The sequence below is a fragment of the Dermacentor albipictus genome, chromosome 4 (genome assembly GCF_038994185.2).
Source record: "Dermacentor albipictus isolate Rhodes 1998 colony chromosome 4, USDA_Dalb.pri_finalv2, whole genome shotgun sequence".
NCBI lineage: Eukaryota > Metazoa > Arthropoda > Arachnida > Ixodida > Ixodidae > Dermacentor > Dermacentor albipictus.
Genome location: NC_091824.1, coordinates 121,029,519 through 121,047,381, shown reverse-complemented (window position 1 = coordinate 121,047,381; position 17,863 = coordinate 121,029,519). Strand labels below are relative to the sequence as shown.

Here is a 17,863-nt window from a genome sequence, read left to right as displayed (position 1 = left end):
GCGTGTTCAGTATTGCCGTTGATATGTTTATGCGCACGACCCGCCGTGGTTGCTCAGTGGCTATGGTGTTGGGCTGCTGAGCACGAGGTCGCGGGATCGAATCCCGGCCACGGCGGCCGCATTTCGATGGGGGCGAAATGCGAAAACACCCGTGTGCTTAGATTTAGGTGCACGTTAAAGAACCCCAGGTGGTCAAAATTTCCGGAGTCCTCCACTACGGCGTGCCTCATAATCAGAAAGTGGTTTTGGCACGTAAAACCCCAAATATTATTATTATTATTATGCGCACGAGCATTGCACTCGTCGCGTCAAGTACGAAGCGCGCAATATAAAACCAATGCTGGCCGCGTTTTGAAGAAATAAGCAACAAGGCATTTCGCGGTGCTTACAACTAGGCCAAAATAATGTAATGCTTGTATCCTTACATTTTAAAGGCCATACTTCCGTATGCGAAGCACTGCCTGGTTAGCTCTCAGCCACATCTTGCCACAATAGCACCGGTTCGATCCCCAGTGAGCAGTGGAAGAGACAGAGAAGGAAATAACTTTAATAGAAATAAATAAAAGAACTGCAAGCCAGTTGATCTTCGTGCACAACTTCGTTTGTCTTCACCTTTAGGCGAACGCATGGTTTTGCGTTGACGTTTGATAAACTTCCCCTGAATCTTGTTCACGCCTTTATATACATTGACTTTCCTTTGGTTTCACTTTGAACTCATAGTTGCTTTTGCTGGATCGCAGATCCCTTCGCTAAACTAAAGCACAGAGACGATAAAGTATGTAATGTTCAATACGCCTGATTAAGTCTGAACACCGGCATTGATCATAAGCACAGAAGCAAGAAATAAAATAGACGCGTTCATGGTGTAACAAGAAGGGTACTATGGCCACACTTTCCTCCAGAATCGGAAGTGGAAGTTTTATTTTTTTCCCAGCCCTCATGTTACAATAGGTTTGTGGTGATTTGACCTCTCTTGGTGGCGCAGGGGGAGTGCCGAAATACTTGCATTATACATGTAGCACTGTGTATGTTGATCGTTAAACTGACATTCAAAGGCTCTTAATTTCTTTTGGCCATTGTGGTTAGAATTCTGTGAATTTCTGCGAATATATTTCGATAACGTTTTGGGCCCGGCTATTATTTCATCGCTTGAAGATGAGCTTTACTGTGCTCATAAAAATATTGCTAGAAGCTGTAGCTGTTTTGAGTTCACACAAGAACTGCGCACGTCGCTAACTTTTTCGCTCAGCTTTACAACAAACAAACAAATAAACAAACAAACAAACAAACAAACAAGCAAGCAAACAAACAAACAAACAAACAAACAAACAAACAAACAAACAAACAAACAAACAAACGGACAGACGGAAAGACAGATAGACAAACAAACTTGGTTGCTGTTAGTTTCCGTTTCCAGTAAAGTGAGAAGATAGCTAATGGAAAGGCGGCTTGAGTGGTCCCCAGCTTCGAGACATGCATGTAGTCGGAAGAAAAAACAACAGTGTTATGGGCCAATGAGACGCGTTGTAGTCCTTTAGATTACACGCAGGTAAACAAAGCAACTTTGACATTGGGGCAGCTAGCATTGGTATACTGAGTAATGGTAATGACCGCATCCGGTGATGAGCTGCAGCCAGAAGCGCGTACATTTTTGAGGTTACTTTCTCGGCTACTACTTCCTACCTCCGTTTTACGGGGATGGTTGGGGCAACAAATTGAGGCGCCAGATGAGGCACCGCGGGGTGGTCGGCAATCGGGATTTCACGCTGCATCATAAAGAGCGCCTCTAATCTGGTATTTGAGTCGTGAAATCTCATCCTGGTGAATGAAAGCTGCAAGACTATTCTGTCTGGGTTGCGTTGTTTCCTGTAGTGCTCCTGTAGTGCTTGCAAATACAATTTAAGGAATAATAACAGTACTTGCAGGACCATAATGACGTTTAAAAATTAGTATGCTGAATTTTTTATTTACGAGAACTTCGTCTAAAGGTAAATTCCTAACAATCATTGGCAATCGTGTTTGCAATCTACTGATGTTCGCATCACGACACGGGCTTCTGACGAATTTACTTGCGGTGAGTGTGCGAAATATGAACCCTTCAAATGTGTTTACAATGAAGGCCGCTACTAAATGCATATTATCTACAACACTCTCCACACTCGTTTCGAAAGGACAACAAAAAATCACGCTGCTATGTAGTTAACTCTAAAACACATTCAAATTTGTGTCAGCAATTACAAATACATAGCGTATATAAGCTTCGGCTCTTTACATATTATTAGACCACATGGTGCGATATCCTTCCATGAGTGCAAATAACCTCATAGCTGCTACTATGCAAGGTCAAATTGAATGAGAATTGTCTTAACAAAATAAGTAGTGTGTAACACCATGGTCCAATGGGCGCAACATTTATCATCGTTAAACGAGGTACTGCAAAAAATACAAGCTTCAGCTAAAGAACCATCGAGGACGGTACCGTTGGTTTCGATTGGTTGACGTGACACTGACACTGTTGGGTCCGTATTCGTATTGCCTGGTCTACGGGATTTTTGAATGGGTCTACATACCAGCTGGTCAAAGCAGGAGGAACAAGGTCGTTAAGCGTTAGGCTTCTCCGGCACCTTTAGAATGCCAGACCTCATCACGGTCTCTCAGACTTCGGCTACGGCGTCATAATACGCTTTGTGGATGGCTGTCACAATGTTGATCTGATCCCGAAGCCTGTCCGTGGTTAGAACCATAGTAAAAAAAAAAAACAAAAAAACAAAAAAAACATTGAGCAGCAACGCGCCGAATAACATCGATGCCGTGTTCTCCTGGACGTACGACAGAGCGGTGTCGGTGCAGCTGCGCGTGTAAGACGCACTCCCACGCCTCGGCGTCGCTCAAGGCCAGGACGCCCTTGCTGCAGAATCTCGGCGGCGAATCGTTCGTACTGCCGCCGACGTGGTTTCGACAGCAGGAAAACGGGACGCCGAACCGCTCTGCACTCGGGTTGTCCTGGGCGCAACAGAAGTACTCGTTGTCGTTCCAATCGCGGAAGCTCTCCTGCGAGAAGCCACAGCAGCACATGAACTTCTGCGGGGAGTCAATAAAGCGTTTGGAGTGTCCGCTTTAACGATAGACCCGTACGAACGCGATGTACGAGCTGCTCTTGACGTGCCTCAGTGCAGCAGGCAGTGCCAGAATGCTCATAAAGACGACCACGCCGCCGACAAGGCTCAGAGCGCCCGAAAGGCTCTGGTTGGCAGAGAGTAAGGCTGTGTTTTCCCGTATCTCCCGAACCAGGCCGCACGCTCACACGATGATGAGCATCAAGGTGAGTATGCCGAGGTGCATGAAGAAGATGAAGAAAGCGGACTTGTTCCTGATGTTCTGCCACAGGTCCTCCAGCTGAGAAGGTTGAGCCACGATCGTGTACAGGACGCCCCACAGTACGACGCGGAAGGGCAACGCAGTAGTGAGATTCACGATCACGATCACGAGCCGCTTACCCGAAAACACATGCGGCTTAGTTGTCGTAGAGAGGCTCTGAACGAGGTGCTCCAATGTACCCGAGCTGTATTCGCGCTTTGTCAGCGGGCTTGGTAGAATCCTTATCATGCCAACACGCTCTTCTGTCCGTTTGTGCTCTTCTCGTATCACTGTGTTCATGATGTAAATGTAGATAGTCTATATATGAGAATGCATGATCCGTGTTGTTGTTGTCGTTCCTTCAAAACACTGATTTGTCTAGTCTTCTCTTGTGTCCTCAACAGTGGCGCGTAGCCACCATGGGGGATTGGCCAAGAAGCAGGCGGTTTTCCGTATGTTTAAAAGTGGAGAGAAACTAGATTTGAGTAGTGGAGCGTGGGACGATAGAACTGTAATTTAGAAGTGTAATGAAAAAATTGTTAACAATTTTGATAAAATAAGTTAACGTAAAGAAATGAAATAATAGAAGTTATGGATAATTTTGAAAATTCAGCAAGGTACTCTTTTTGTCTCTAATTAACTTGTAAACTGCAAGAAAAGCATCCCTGTGGCTGGATTCCAGTGAAGTCGCCCCAAAAGAAAGAATGCTTGGCGAAGTTAGCGATATGCCAAGTTTGGTAAATGAGTATTCTAATAGTTTTCTTTGTCTTAGAAAGTGGTGGCACGAGAGAAAATAATGTTCGAGAGTTTCAGCTGCACTGCAAAAAGAACAGAGGGGACATAGCAATACCAGACCTGTGTAAGTAAAAACTTAGAGGAGGTATACAACATCTCAATTTTGTAAAAGAAACTTCTAATTGCCTTGAAGGACACCACTTGATATTCCATGGGAAGCCAAGATTGTGGAATTCAGAGGATGGTGTTAGCATGGATATTGCAGAGTTTTGAGATATAGTAAAATTTCTGTGCCTAGCCGCGGTGACATAAGCTGATGTGGGCCATACAGATATGATAGGGCGGTTCAGGGATGCTCATGCGAGTGAATCAGCCATTTCATTCAAGTGCAACCCATGATGTCTTGGTACCCAAAGCAAACATACTTTTCGTAAGTACGGAGGTACCAATGAACAAAATGTTCTTTGAATTGCTGAATTTAAAGGTGCAGTTAGTGCTGTGCATACAGATAGCAAGTCGGTCACAATAACAGCTAACGGGTCATTTTGGGGGAGTTTTCGTAATGCTAATATAATCGCTAATAATTCTGCCTGAAATATAGGTGTGAAGTCGGGAAGGCGAAGGGAGTAATATACGTTCTTCTTCTTCCTCATCTTCTTTCACGCCTAAAGGTAGCTGCTTTGCAATAGCCATTATAATATGCAATGCATCAATGTATATTCACTCGACAGGCCGAGTCAATGATTTGACGTGCGACGTCCTTCATCCTCGGCAGGTGTCGGCAAGGAAGGATGACTTTTTGATCTGGGGTAGTGGCGGTGTACAGATGCGTACTAACTGTAAGGAAGAAGGCGCGCCTGGCAATGTGATCATCACCATTCCTTCCGGCGACAGACGCTTGTCAAGTAAGTCGTCAAACCTGTCAAGCTGTGCCATTTGTGCAAGCAAGCAGAAGTACTTTAAAACCTCTGGTCCGACAGAGAAACACAACGTCTGACGACTGAGGGCTTCGGCTGCTCCCAACGACAAGGAAAGAGAACATCCGAGGTGTGGTTTCAGACTTTAAGGCAGAGGATACATTCACATTGTTTGGCAAGGAAATTCAGTAATATATTAATCTATGATAGTAAATTTTCTCAGCACGCTGCCTTTGTTCATGTATGCGTCGATTCGCAATGCTGATCTCCTCGCTGCTGCTGATACAAGGGGCTGCCTCACAGATATGGTGCAGCACACGGCCGTATTGTAGCAGCAGTAAGTTCCTGATGTCCCCATTCGAGACGTCCCGTTGCGAGGCCTCGTCTACAGCATATCAGAATGCACGTATCGTCACCGGTGCGCGGACATCGCCATAACGAGTGAGACGTTTAATGCGTTTTCCAGCGTTTGACGATAATTGATGTGTGACGCGCACGTTGTGTGGTATACGGTAATAGCTGATCGCGCTGGTAGTAGAGGAAGATGCTGCCTGTGTTCCGTCACGTCAGCGCAGCTTGTCACGTCTGCGCTTTGTGCTCGTCTATCAGACACATTGCGGCATACTGGAATATACGCAAAGTAAATGTGCTCGCTGCCTTTCCTGCGCCATTGTAGCACATTAGTTTAATATATCGAGAGAAGGCTTCCCGACCGCGAAGCGAACACTTCCTGAACAAAGAGAGTTCGCCCAATTTACAGAGATAGCTTGCTGGTACTCCAACTAAATTAACCAAGGTACCTCAGCCAAATTTCGTGGGGTCTGCCGCAAAATCACGTTTCTTATCTCTTTGCAGAAGTTGTTGCCAGAATAGAAAACTACAGATGTGTCTTTGCGAACTCTATTTGCCGAGCCGCAGAGTTTTTATCGTGGGTCCGTTGTCGGTCAGTTTATTTCTTTATTTAGACGTATATAAGTATGGTAAGGTAGGCCACCATTTTCGTGAAGCCGTCATCGTATCATCGAAATATCGTATTCATTGTCGTAATGGCGCCGGTCGCCCACTGTTTTCACAGTCATTTTCGTAGTTTCGTCTTAGTCTTTGTCGTCATCCAGTCACCTTTGGCCGTCGTCATCGTCATCTTTGCCGCATAGTAATCATAGCGCTGTCGCCGCCATTATCGCTGTAGCTTCATCGTCGTTATATCATCGTTCATCGTCGTCCTCAGGCTGATATTGTCCTCGTCGTCGCCATTATGGGCAACCAGCACTGAAACTTCGCGCGCCAAGAGCGTCGAACACACGGCCTGGCTAGAGGAGGAAACGCTTTTCAGTAGCACGTGCTGCAGTTTTCGTGTTGGCAAGTTCGCCGCTCATCTTTAGGCACACGCGTCCAGCTTGTTGCCTGACTCGGCACTGGCGTGCTAGAAGGTATGAGCGCATGCGCTCCTCTCGGCGTGTCTGGCCGTGTACAGAGCTCGGCTGCATGCACCAACGGACGCATCAGGCTAAAGCAAACGTCGATATACAGGCGAGCGTCTTCTGGCGTTTAAAGTGGTCGTGTCATTTTCATAAGCCCCATACCGGGTGGTGTCGGCATATTTCAATTACACACTCGAACTCTAGTAGTGCCTGCCTGCCTCCTTGCCAGCGCTGATCCCTATAATGCCAGCTACCGCTGTTTATATGCGTGGCCTACTGGATTCATTTTCATTTTCTTTTACCGCACTAGTTGCAACATATTCGATGATATTGAAAATTAACTTTAACGCCCCGTCGTATGTTTACAACGTTTTCAAACGGTCCGACAGAGAAAGGGAACGTCTAACGACTAAGGGCTTCGGCTGCTCTCGACAGCAAGGAAAAAGAACGTCCGAGTGGTGCTTCGTAGACCGTACCGAAGCAGCGGTTTGATAGCTGGTCTTTAAGCTCCCCCCTTCCACACGATCATTCGAGAAATTGTTGTAAAGATTCGTGTGCGTTGAGCCGAAGTCGGCGCAATGGTGTAAGTGCCTTTGTGTATATGCTGTGAATATTTTATGGCACCCAGCCTCATCCGTCGTGAGTTACCGTCTTGAAAAACGCTCGACCCCACTCTCTTTGATTAGAAGTGCTGAGCTGAGCGGAGCCGGAGATATCATAGAGCAAAATATAGAAACAACCGTGAGGATGGTGCGTTGGAAAACACGACGTAGAGAGAGAGAGAGAGGATAAAAGAGAACTGGGCTATAGCGCTCACCGAAAGAATGATAAGCTCGGTGTTTTTCTGTTCTTGGAGAATATATTGCCTAAGGTTTCATTTCCGACGAAATATATCGACTTTGTTATTGCTTCAGCTTAAGGCCTCTGCACTAGCCTAGTTTTGAGGGCACAGAGAGTGCTGACAAGTTCGATAGGCGCAGAGACAATTGATTTGCAAGGATTCTGGTTGTTCGGGGCCCAAATGCAATAGCGAGTAAATTTATTCTCTGTTAGGTTGCACTTGCCTAGTGTTTATAAAAAGCAAAATACACAAACATCCGTTAGTGTGCAATTGAGTGCAATCTTCAACACCTAAATGGCGAAAATAATTGTTTCAAAAATTACCCTCTTGTAGTTACGTGTGACATTCTTAAGTAAGAAGAGCAATACGCGGCGTTCTGTAATTGTTTCCCTTTATTTACGATTATTATTTTTAAGCTTAGCTTGCGTATCTCTTTCTCTTGACTCGGACGCTCAGTGAGTATAAAAATGCGTTTCGCAAGCATTCATTCATTTTCAACTTTTGAATAGCTCTCCGTTCCTGTGAAAAAAAATAAAGATCTGTTGGGCTGCGTCTATAGGATCGCGCCCGCCGATGTAAAATTTGAAATAATTGTTTGGAGAGACGGCGCGCTTGTTAATTTGTATAGTTGAATGACTGTAGAATGAGAGCGTAGTTGTAGCAAATCTGCAAATGCTTTTCCGGTATGCTCCTGTAGTTTGTAGAGGCTAACGTCAAGGACCAGACTCCTCCCCCCCCCCCTTCCCCCCTTCTCAGACCGGGTATGCTACCTGTTAGAGCAGCACTACAAATTGGTTAAAGGTGTTGTTTGGCGTTACCATGTTTGCTTCCCGAAGAATTAATTTATGCAAGTTCAAGTCTAAACCTTCTCCCTGCGGATGTAGGCCTTTGTCTCCAATGAGCATATTATCGAAGCACGTTTCGTTCCGGAGTTAATTAATCCATCTGTACGTGAGCACAGTACACGTGCCAAGATAGGCGTCGTACCCGACAGCGTCACGCTGGACGCATTTATCACTCGCGCGTGTAGAAGCCGTCTCATGCAGCCGACGAGCACACACGTCAAAGTCGGAAGGGTGGTTTCTGCCACAGCCCCAAGCGAGAACAGTGCTTTCTTAGAAGATTTCCGGGAACTGCCAGCACACTTAGTCAGCTAACGCGTGAGTTGATTAATTAGAGGCTGGCGTGGCTTGCAACGCAGCACGAGCTTCAAGTCTGACGTCATCCGCAAACAGACCCGTGTGAGGCCTCACTACTCATTACCTGTTGGCGTTCGCTTGGTTTGGGGCGCTACTTTTTGATGCGAGTGGACGGTTAGTCAAGCGGTGCGGGCTTACTTTATCGGCTGAAAAAAAATGCGCAAGAAGTACCTGACTGAAAGCATGCCAGCATTAAGTTTCTTTCAGTTCCCTAAAAATTCTTTTCTCCCAACACGGCATTCAGAACAATAATTAAAATATAACTAATTGCAGTTGATAATTAAATTTAGCGGCACCAACACACACACAAAAAAAATACTGGTGGCTACTCTGCTCGACTGTGAACAATATTCACTTGGTTATTTTCGAGTAGAATGGCTCTTATTTTTGAAGAACGCCAGGCATGATAGCTGGGACCTATATCTGAAGGGTGTTTCAGCTAACTTGGGCCAAATATAAAAAAAACGACATAGGTGCTATGCTTGTCGAATTAGCGCAGTATTGTTGTGAGCTATATCAAGCACGTCATGATCTTTTTTTTTCAATCCGCCAAGCTGCATACCTAATGAAGATTATTTATATACCTTTTGAATGGTAATTCTAGCGAAAAATCTTCAATGCAAAAGTTCTGGCACTTGTTCGGAAACATCATATCATTTCATCTATGCTTAAATAACTACTCTTCTTAATTTTTTTCCAGCTTTTATTTAAAGCGTGCGAGAAAAAAAAATACCACTTGACGATCTCCGTGCTTCGCGCACAGCGATCGATTGAACAGGCTGTCGGTGACTGCGATGGGCGTTAAGTGACAAAAGGGAGGTGGTGTACTGTTTTAAGAAAAAATTCTACGGAAATGCGGCCGGCACATGCGAATGCGATATTGGGCTAGTTACTGCTCCGTAATCGATGTTTCACAGCAAATTAGAAAAGGACGACATAAAAGGACGCAAAGAGCGCTCCGTGTGCCCTTTTCTGTGCGTGTCCTTGTCTAGGGCGCTGCGAAAGATTGATTTCGTTTTCTTATAGCAGATAAGACTACTCAGAAGTGCTTGAAGTGTGTTTTCGCCAGCGTTTACACTTTTCTCGGCAGCCCCGACCGAGGCCACTCCCAGCGCAGGCGTTTGCAATGAAGGTACGAGCATCCCGGGACAGCAAGACCGTAAAGGTATCAAAACATTCCACTAATTAAAGTGTAGCTTTTCCACTGTCACAGCCAGAGTCGTCAACTAAAATCGGTAAGCCGTTGTCGCATGCCGGGTAAATTCCTATATAGTTTGAGCAGGCAAGCCTCTGTCATTTGTGCTTTAGAACGTACTGTACTATATCTGAAGCGCAGATACCACTCCGACCAAACAATTGCAGTGCATTCGCTTGCGTCATCTGCCAGAACACGGCGGCGTTCGAACGGGTCGAGAAGCGGGACTTTCGGTCATGTTTCAAGGCGGTCGTGGCTGGGCAGTTTAAGACACAAGAGTGGTTCCATTTCTTCTGAGCACGCGTTCCTATGTGGACGAATTATCACCTGTGTGTCTTTTGATTAAGTCGCCTAACTATGAATAAGACCCGTCGATGGAGACTCAAAACTCGCCTCATATCCAAACCAAGGCGACCCTCTAGTGGGGTTGTTGCTGTGCCGCCCACCGTTACCGCCGTGATCACCGTAGGGCAAAAGTTAAGGTGTCGGTGGCTTATTGCCCATGTGGCCAGCTCATGCTCAGGAAAAGTGCTGTCTGGGAAATATAGTATATGCAGGATGTTTCACGTAACTTGAACCAAGAATTAAAAAAAAAAGTGTTTAACCGCATGCGGATGAATGGAACCAACGGTATATGGTTTGCCGTCTTGTGGCGCTCCTTGGAGTATCTTTATAAATATTCAGCTTAATTAGTTAATTAACTAAGATGAATTGCGCAATTTTTTTAGTATTCACTTTAGGCCAAGTGCGTTTCGTTGCGTTGTAAAGGGGCTTCAGAAACGATCGATCCAATTTTTTATGGCAACGTATACATATATGCTGCGCGACGATTTTTTCGGTGTTTAGAGAAAGCCCACGAAATGTGAAGTAAAACCACGTGACTGCGCTCGTGCGCTATCGTATTGCAGCGCTCTCAACCGTACGTGGGGCCTATCGCTTATGAGGGACGACGGCCCTTCTTTTCCGTGTGCCACCGCCAAAGATGATGACGCACTGTGAAGCCGATGCCCAGAGCCGCGGCCGCTCACTTCGCCATGGTCCGCGCGCACGGTTTTTTCGCACGAAGCGCCGTTGATAGCGTTGCAATATATAGTACAAATAGAATTTATACTTCAAAACAAGCTTTCGCTTTTGAAACAATGCCTGTCGTTGTAGCAAACATGGTCTACAACCAGCTCCACCAACTACCCAGAAACACTTTCAAGTTGCACTGACTTCACCGAGCCGGAAAGCTTTCTTCACGCCCGTTCGCGATGTCTGCGTCTATAGCCTCTTTTTAGCACTCTCCGCCATACAGCCGCTTCTACGCCCAGGTTCCTGCGCCCTTGCGGTTTCCTCTCTCTACCGGGAGTTGAGCAAGAGCATCTGGGTTGTGTACGCGTCGCCCAAAGGCGGCAAGGCGGCTGCTAAGCGCTGCTTTATGGACGCGGAGAAGGGGAAAGGACGAGGGGGTATGGCGAGCCGCCCCAGCGGGAGCACGCGCGGCGTCTTCTAAAAGACGGAGCGCCATCAGTGGTGCCTGACAGGCGGCGCAGCCGTTGATGCCAGGAAACGGGCAACTCAGCGGCGGCGTAGTGCTTCGGCATTTCATTCTTACTTTATACTTGATTTCGCACAGTGCGTGCAGTGACATATATGGGTAGTGGGCGCGTGCCAGGTGGTGTTCACCCACGCTTTGTGAGTTTTTCTTCCTGTCAGGCGCAAGCGTCCCGGGCAACTTGCGTTTCTACTTGTACTTTTACTCCGTTGCCGCTGAAACAGAAACAGCCTTCAGTGGACGGTCACGGTCGGATAATTTGTGTCACTTTTTGCAAGTAGACCTACCATGCATGTTAGTGTGTTCATTAGATTTATTTTTTCTTAAACGCTTGCTTGAGATGCCTCCATGTTAGTGCAGTGAGGGCCTTGTCGTCTGGCACAACTTGCCTTGCTTCGATGCCCGTTACACTGGGTAAAGATTATTGAAGCGCAGTGATAGAAACAAGGTTGTAGAAAGCTAAAACAAAAAAAATAGAAGAAACAGCAGAACAGCACACGCTCTACCATATTGCGTTTGTTGACAGCGTTGTTATTTAAAATCAATTTCAACTTAAACATTGACCGTCTAACTTTCTGCGTACTACTGTTTCTGAAATTTCGGTAATGCTTCTAGACTTCTCCGGAACTTGTAATACAAGTTGTTATGTAAGCAATCCGGACAGCAAATAGCTTTTCGTGAAAAACCAGCGGCTACAGCGGCAGCGTGCCACCACTACTGTTAGTATACAATCTATCATGTTCTTTTCTTTTTTCTTTTTTTTTGCCTAGAGCTTTATTTGCATTTTTCCGATTCGTTTCGGATTCGCTTCGGATTCGTTTCGCACTTGAGGTTTACCTTGCTTTCTAAATACTTGTGGCTCTGGCGTTGTGCTGCTGAGATCGATATCGCGTGTTCGTTCCCGGTCATAGCGGCCACATATCGATGGGGGATGAAACACGACAAATGACGCTCACGTACTTATAGTTAGGTGCACGTTAATAAATCCCAAGGCGTCAATAATAAGGGATCAACGTCAATGGGCTAGTTGGTGTTGCATTTGGACTTTGAGATAGCGCGTAAGACTAGGACAATAGAGAGTTTTGTAATAGGGGCCCCTATATTTTGGGGCCCCAAAGAGCTTTGCGGGTGTTCGCGTTGGAGCACGCAGGAGTGAAGAGCTTTAGAATAGGGCTTTGCGTTTGCGGATAGCGTCCTGCGCTGACAGCGCCACTACAGCGTCTAAGAAAAACGATTAAAAATAATTAAATAACATATACCATTTTATGATATGAATAGTAATTTTGACTTGCGTGTATTCGCGTTTGATTACAATTTAGAGGTTATTCTTCAAGCAGCAAACAATTAGTTGCGCTTAGTTTTGAGCAACAAACCCAACTTTACGTGCCTTCACCAGCCAAGCTTAGCCGTGTTAGGCCTACGAGCCATAAAATCCACACTTGAATTCGGAATCAGCGGGGTCTAATGAATCAATCTTCATAACACACGTTAGTTGAGAGAAAGCGATAACTGCAGTCACTTCTCCTAGCTTGCGAACTTCACGCGTTACCGCGAATCGAACCCGGTTTGGTGCTAGGCTAGAGCCGTCGCTTCGATGGGTGCCGCCATGTTTGTTGACGCAAAGCTTTTGGGAACGCTATTTGAGCTCCCGCTAAATCGGCGAAATAGCGTTCCCAACGCAAAACCCAAACGCAGTTTGCGTCTTGCGCATGCGCAGTGGCTTCGACGCTATTTCTTTGGGGCCCCAAAACGCTTGGGGCCCCTATTTTAAAACTCTCTAATGAAAGATCAATAACACATGCGCTGACTAACAACGTTGTCTTTACTGCAACGAGGCAAAATATAGAGCACGTTCTCTATGTACATAAAGATAATATATATCTATATAGCGCGTGTTTGATGATCTTTCATTGTCCTAGTCTTACGTGCTGTTTCCCAGTCCAGATCAATATTATCAACCACTACGGCGTGCTGAATGAACGTCTGTCGTGGTTTTGGTACGTAAAACCCCAGGACTTAATTAACTTAATTTATTAATAAACATATAACTAAACAAAATTAAGTTAACTTAATGTACACCTGCTACTTAGCATGCGAAATAGCTTTTTTTTTCTTTTTGCGGCTGCTCCCGTTGTGTCTTTCTCAAATAACGAGTAACGACCTTTTTGCAAATAAAATCTAAATAAAATACACATCTGCACACTTTTTGCTAACCTGTACAATTTTTATTAACGGCACCAGTGGCGCATTTTACGAGTAGGAAGGCGTATAGGGAATGTTTCAACCAGGGAAGAGACTGCTGTCCCATCCCCGAAGGGCTATATTTAGACAGCGCGCTCCTGCGCAGTCTTGGTGACCAAACGAACGCCAGCTCGGTGGCCCTCTCCTTTTCTCCAATAAAGAGTCGACGCTGACACGCTAGGCAGTGATGTAAGCGTGTTTTGCTTGTACGATGCTGAGTGACACACGACTGCACCGACAGGTTGGCCCTGTCAGCATCGTGACGTGAAGGCTGCTATACCAGAGCTGCGCGCTGCGCTGCGCAAGTGCATACCAGCCGCAGAGAAACGCTCAGGTATTAAAGTGTTTTGCTGGACATGGAGGCTGTCATAGGCACGGTTCGCGCCACCAATATCGTCCGCATACTGTCGCTCCAGACGTGTGGCAGCGCCAGTATGGCAGCCCGCTACTCTACACCGATGAATGGGAGTGAAAGGACTGATTAACCGTGGCGATCGTGGCAGAAAGCAAGAATATATATATATATATATATATATATATTTATATATATATATATATATATATATATATATATATATATATATATATATATATATATATATATATATATATATATATATATATATATATATATATATATATATATATATATATATATATATATATATATATATATATATATATATATATATATATGTGTGTGTGTGTGTGTGTGTGTGTGTGTGTGTGTGCGCGTGTGTGTGTGTGTGCACGTGTACATGCACATGACAGAGCGGCCCTCCTACAGTATAACTGCGGCGTGTCCATTCCTGCGCCATGTAAAATATCCGTGACACTGTGCATGGTCGTTGCCTGTCTAGTGCTTCTTTCAGGTCAGGCTTATATGAGGCCCCACAGTAACAGCTTTGGATATTTGTTGCCTGGCGATGCCTTTCTAGTAAGTGGACCAGCGTTCGTCGCTGTCACGAATATGCAGAGTACGACCAAAAGCGTGCACGATATATTGGATACGGTGTGGGAGGATGGATATAAGCGGGAGGTTTGCTAAACAGAGTTAAAGCAGGCCTTTCTAAAACAGTTAACATAACTAAGCTGATGGATGTTCGCAACTTTCAAAGCGCGAAAATGCAAATCTATCTACGGTAACGCGAGAGTGTTTACTGCCGGAGGTCTCTGCGAAGTCTTAGATCTTATCTAGCGCAGACAGCGTACCAGTTCCGTATCTGTGGGCGTCAACGGCAGACACTGGCTAGTACACGTACCGGTGGGACCTGAAAATCGATACTCATCAGCATGCTACCGAGGCGTTACCACTTAGACTGGGCGTCGATTGTTTTCGCCCTAAGCAAACTGCGCCCTCCAGAGTGCACCACGACTGAATACAAACGCCGACGAGCCTGCTCCTCTCGCCGTGTCGTAGTGGTCCCATCGTTCCGTTCCGTTCCGCATCGCCTGACAGCCGCAGCTGGCGGCCTGGGGAGCTGTTCGCGAGTCGGAATTCCGAATCTGGCTGTCCGCTCACGTGTTGTGAGATTCGCCGCTATAGTGACCGCTGCTAACTCGTGATCTGCGCTAATGTGTTGCCCGGCTGATGCGTGTCCTCCGCGCATGGCCGCCGGTAAATCGCCCCGTCGCGGGCTGTGAACAAGCGAGACGCTATGTCGCGGGAACTATGTGCTCCCGTACACGTACTCACGTACTGCATGCCTCGGAGGAGGGGTTTCTCGCCACTAATGCTTCAGTGTCTGCAGTGCGAACACCCTACTAGGGTTCCCCTTTACAACACCCGGCAAAGACATTCGTTTTTGCCACGAAAGGGCAGTTCAACGATACAGGTGCTTGGGGGCCTTTGTAAGCTGTTCTAGCAGCAGTCATATGTTGACCAGTTGGGCCGGTATAATCTAAATATGTAGATGTAGATCCTTGTGATCTACTGGCACGTACCCACTCTGGGGGATTCGCCAAGGATCGGGTGGGTTATAGTAAAATGTAAAATGAGACAATGTTTTATAGCAGGTAAGCTATAATCGAAAGATGGAGATTGTAGAGCCTGCGTGACTTTATGAAACTGATAATTCTACCATGACCGCAAAGTAAAAACAAATTAATTTCAATTTTGATGAAAGAGAAGAAGGCTAAAAAGATTTTGTATTCAGAGTTTGAATCTCATTAATTCTGAAAGAAAATCTTTCAGCTAACCTTCCCGTCGCTATGCCCAAGTGTAGATGCACCCAAAGAAAGCACATTTTGAGCAGTTAAATCTAATCCAAGAAGTCGGAGTGGTGATTGTTCAAATAATAAATCGTCCAGAAATTTAAAAGAAAAGAATGTTTTATGGCCTTATCTTCCCTACACGTACGACAAATTGGTGAGGGCGTCAGACCAGCCCTGTAAAAATAAAAATAAATAAAAAAGAATGTTTTTCCAGGAATACGAAAAGTGTTTAAAATCTTAGAAATTTGTTATAGATGGTACAGAGAATTCTCGCATCATTATTCGCCTCCGAAATATTGCAGCTATGATCAAGATTGATGTAGGAACTTGAATGGCTGGGCTAGCTATCGACGCTTTGCCCAATGAATCAAACGTTTCATTTAAAACTTAGACTGTATGCACATGTACCCAGAATAAATGGATATCGGTTAAGTATTGAGGTACTAAGGATTTAAACACTCGGAGAACCTGAGATTCATTGGGTGCTGTGAGTGAAGTACACAAGGACAAATAATCATTAACAATGACTGCATAACCTATCGCTGGGCTTAATTTACGAAGGACCAGTACTACAGCTATAATTCTGCAAGAAATATTGTTACAAAGTGTGGAAGCCGCAGGGAAAATGAGCAATCGAGAATAGGGCGGAATATATCAATACCACATTTTTCTTGGTATTGCGTGGCATCAGTCGCTATGACTATAATCGTTTGTAATTTTATTAAGTAACCCTGTAAAATAACACAACATTCTGTAATGTAGGTGCTTTGCGTAACTTGGAAAAATATCGTGAAATTGTATGTCAAGAGAATTTTCCCCGTCACGAATAGGCCTTACCTCTCTGATCCTAACGTTCAACGGATTGAAAAGAGCTTGTACAAAATTAACTTGAGGAATATAGAATCTAGGCCAATGTGCACCGAAAAGCATACTAGGCTCAGAAATGAACTGTTTGGCGACGTATTATTGGTGATTCGTGCACCCTTATAGATGTTTGTACCGCGAGCACACGAAACCGAGTTACAAGAGAAGGACATCTTGCTTCTAGGTACAAAATAGTATTTGCTACAAATTTAGGCAGCCCTAAACACAGCCTTAATGCCTGCTTTTCCAGAAGACCAAAGGGGCGAAGCTTATAGTCACGCGCCTTAGAGTATAATACACAGCCGAATTGCAGGACCGGGCGTATATACATACGATAGATTGATAACAATATGGCCCTGTGCATCCCTGATCGACTGTTGCTCAGCATACGTAATAATCCCACCACTCGAACGCCCTTTGCTGCAATGTAATCTATGTGCGCGCCCCACGAAAGAGAGCTCTCGTTTATAACACTAAGATACTTAACAGCATCTGCTTGTGGAATGAAATGTTTGCGACTGTGCCGAGTCGCGTCAGTCGTGTGCGTATGCCTCTTGTCAGAGTGAATTCCCAAACGGTATGTGGTGGCCTATTGTGCTGGAAATATTACTGCAAGTCTACAGTGCACCATTTGTGCCACGTGCGCTTATTCTGAGCTGTAGTCCGGTGACGAAAGATTTTCAGCGAGCTTCGCTGACGGTGCGCTACGCTTTGTCTGAAAACAGGATCCCGCGACGACACGACGCTACAAACGTCCTGCGTGTTTGTTCCATGGTGTTTCGTTTGGCTCCAAAGTTACGAAGAGGAAAATTTGCCAAAGTCTAGTGCCTAATGTCAGCGGTGGGTGTGTTCGTGTACTGCGTCACTCTACAAAAAAAAAAGCAAAAAGAAAAGAACAACGTGAAAAGGAACGAAAAAAAAACTGTCACATTCTTGAACATAAGTTTGTGAAAACACAAAAAAATATAAACCTTAGACTATTTAAAACCAAGAGTATTTATTTAAAACGATGAACGAAGCACTTTTTGTGCATTTCCTGCCTCGATCGTCTGCTCGCCCCAGGTTTGTAATGGTTTCGATAAATGCATTGTATTTCTTTAAGTACTTGTTAAATAGCAAATTGTTCATTTTAAGCAGGGAAAACGAGTAGTAAATGTGCCTTGCACATGTGAACCAGCGCAAAAGTCATGCAGAACTGCTCTTTCTAAATTTGTTCATTGCAATGAAGCTAAAAAGCAGACCACGCGCATCATTGTATACAATGCTGCGCGGGGTCTGCTTTTTCTCTCGCGATCTGGCATGTGCTGAATAGCATTCCAATCACGAGAGATCTGCCAATCCA

General features: G+C 45.2%; 1 protein-coding gene across 26 annotated transcripts in view; it reads left to right on the top strand.

Annotated features, from left to right (window-relative positions):
• The window catches only part of LOC135917748 (uncharacterized), a 162,631-nt gene that overhangs the window by 50,491 nt on the left and 94,277 nt on the right, over positions 1–17,863 (top strand). For 6 of the 26 annotated variants that reach the window (XR_010569400.2, XR_011514065.1, XR_010569393.2 and 3 more), the window contains exon 1: positions 9,452–9,635. The exons of 3 other annotated variants lie outside the window; for them this stretch is intronic. Coding sequence is in view for 6 of the 23 variants with exons in the window: in XM_070537535.1 (XP_070393636.1) it covers positions 4,868–4,997; positions 9,561–9,635 (205 nt within the window). In the remaining 17 variants the exon portion in view is untranslated. Of the gene's footprint in view, positions 1–4,867; positions 4,998–9,451; positions 9,706–17,863 lie in introns of those variants that run through there. 17 more of the 26 variants (XR_011514070.1, XR_010569396.2, XR_011514066.1 and 14 more) reach the window with 6 other exon arrangements.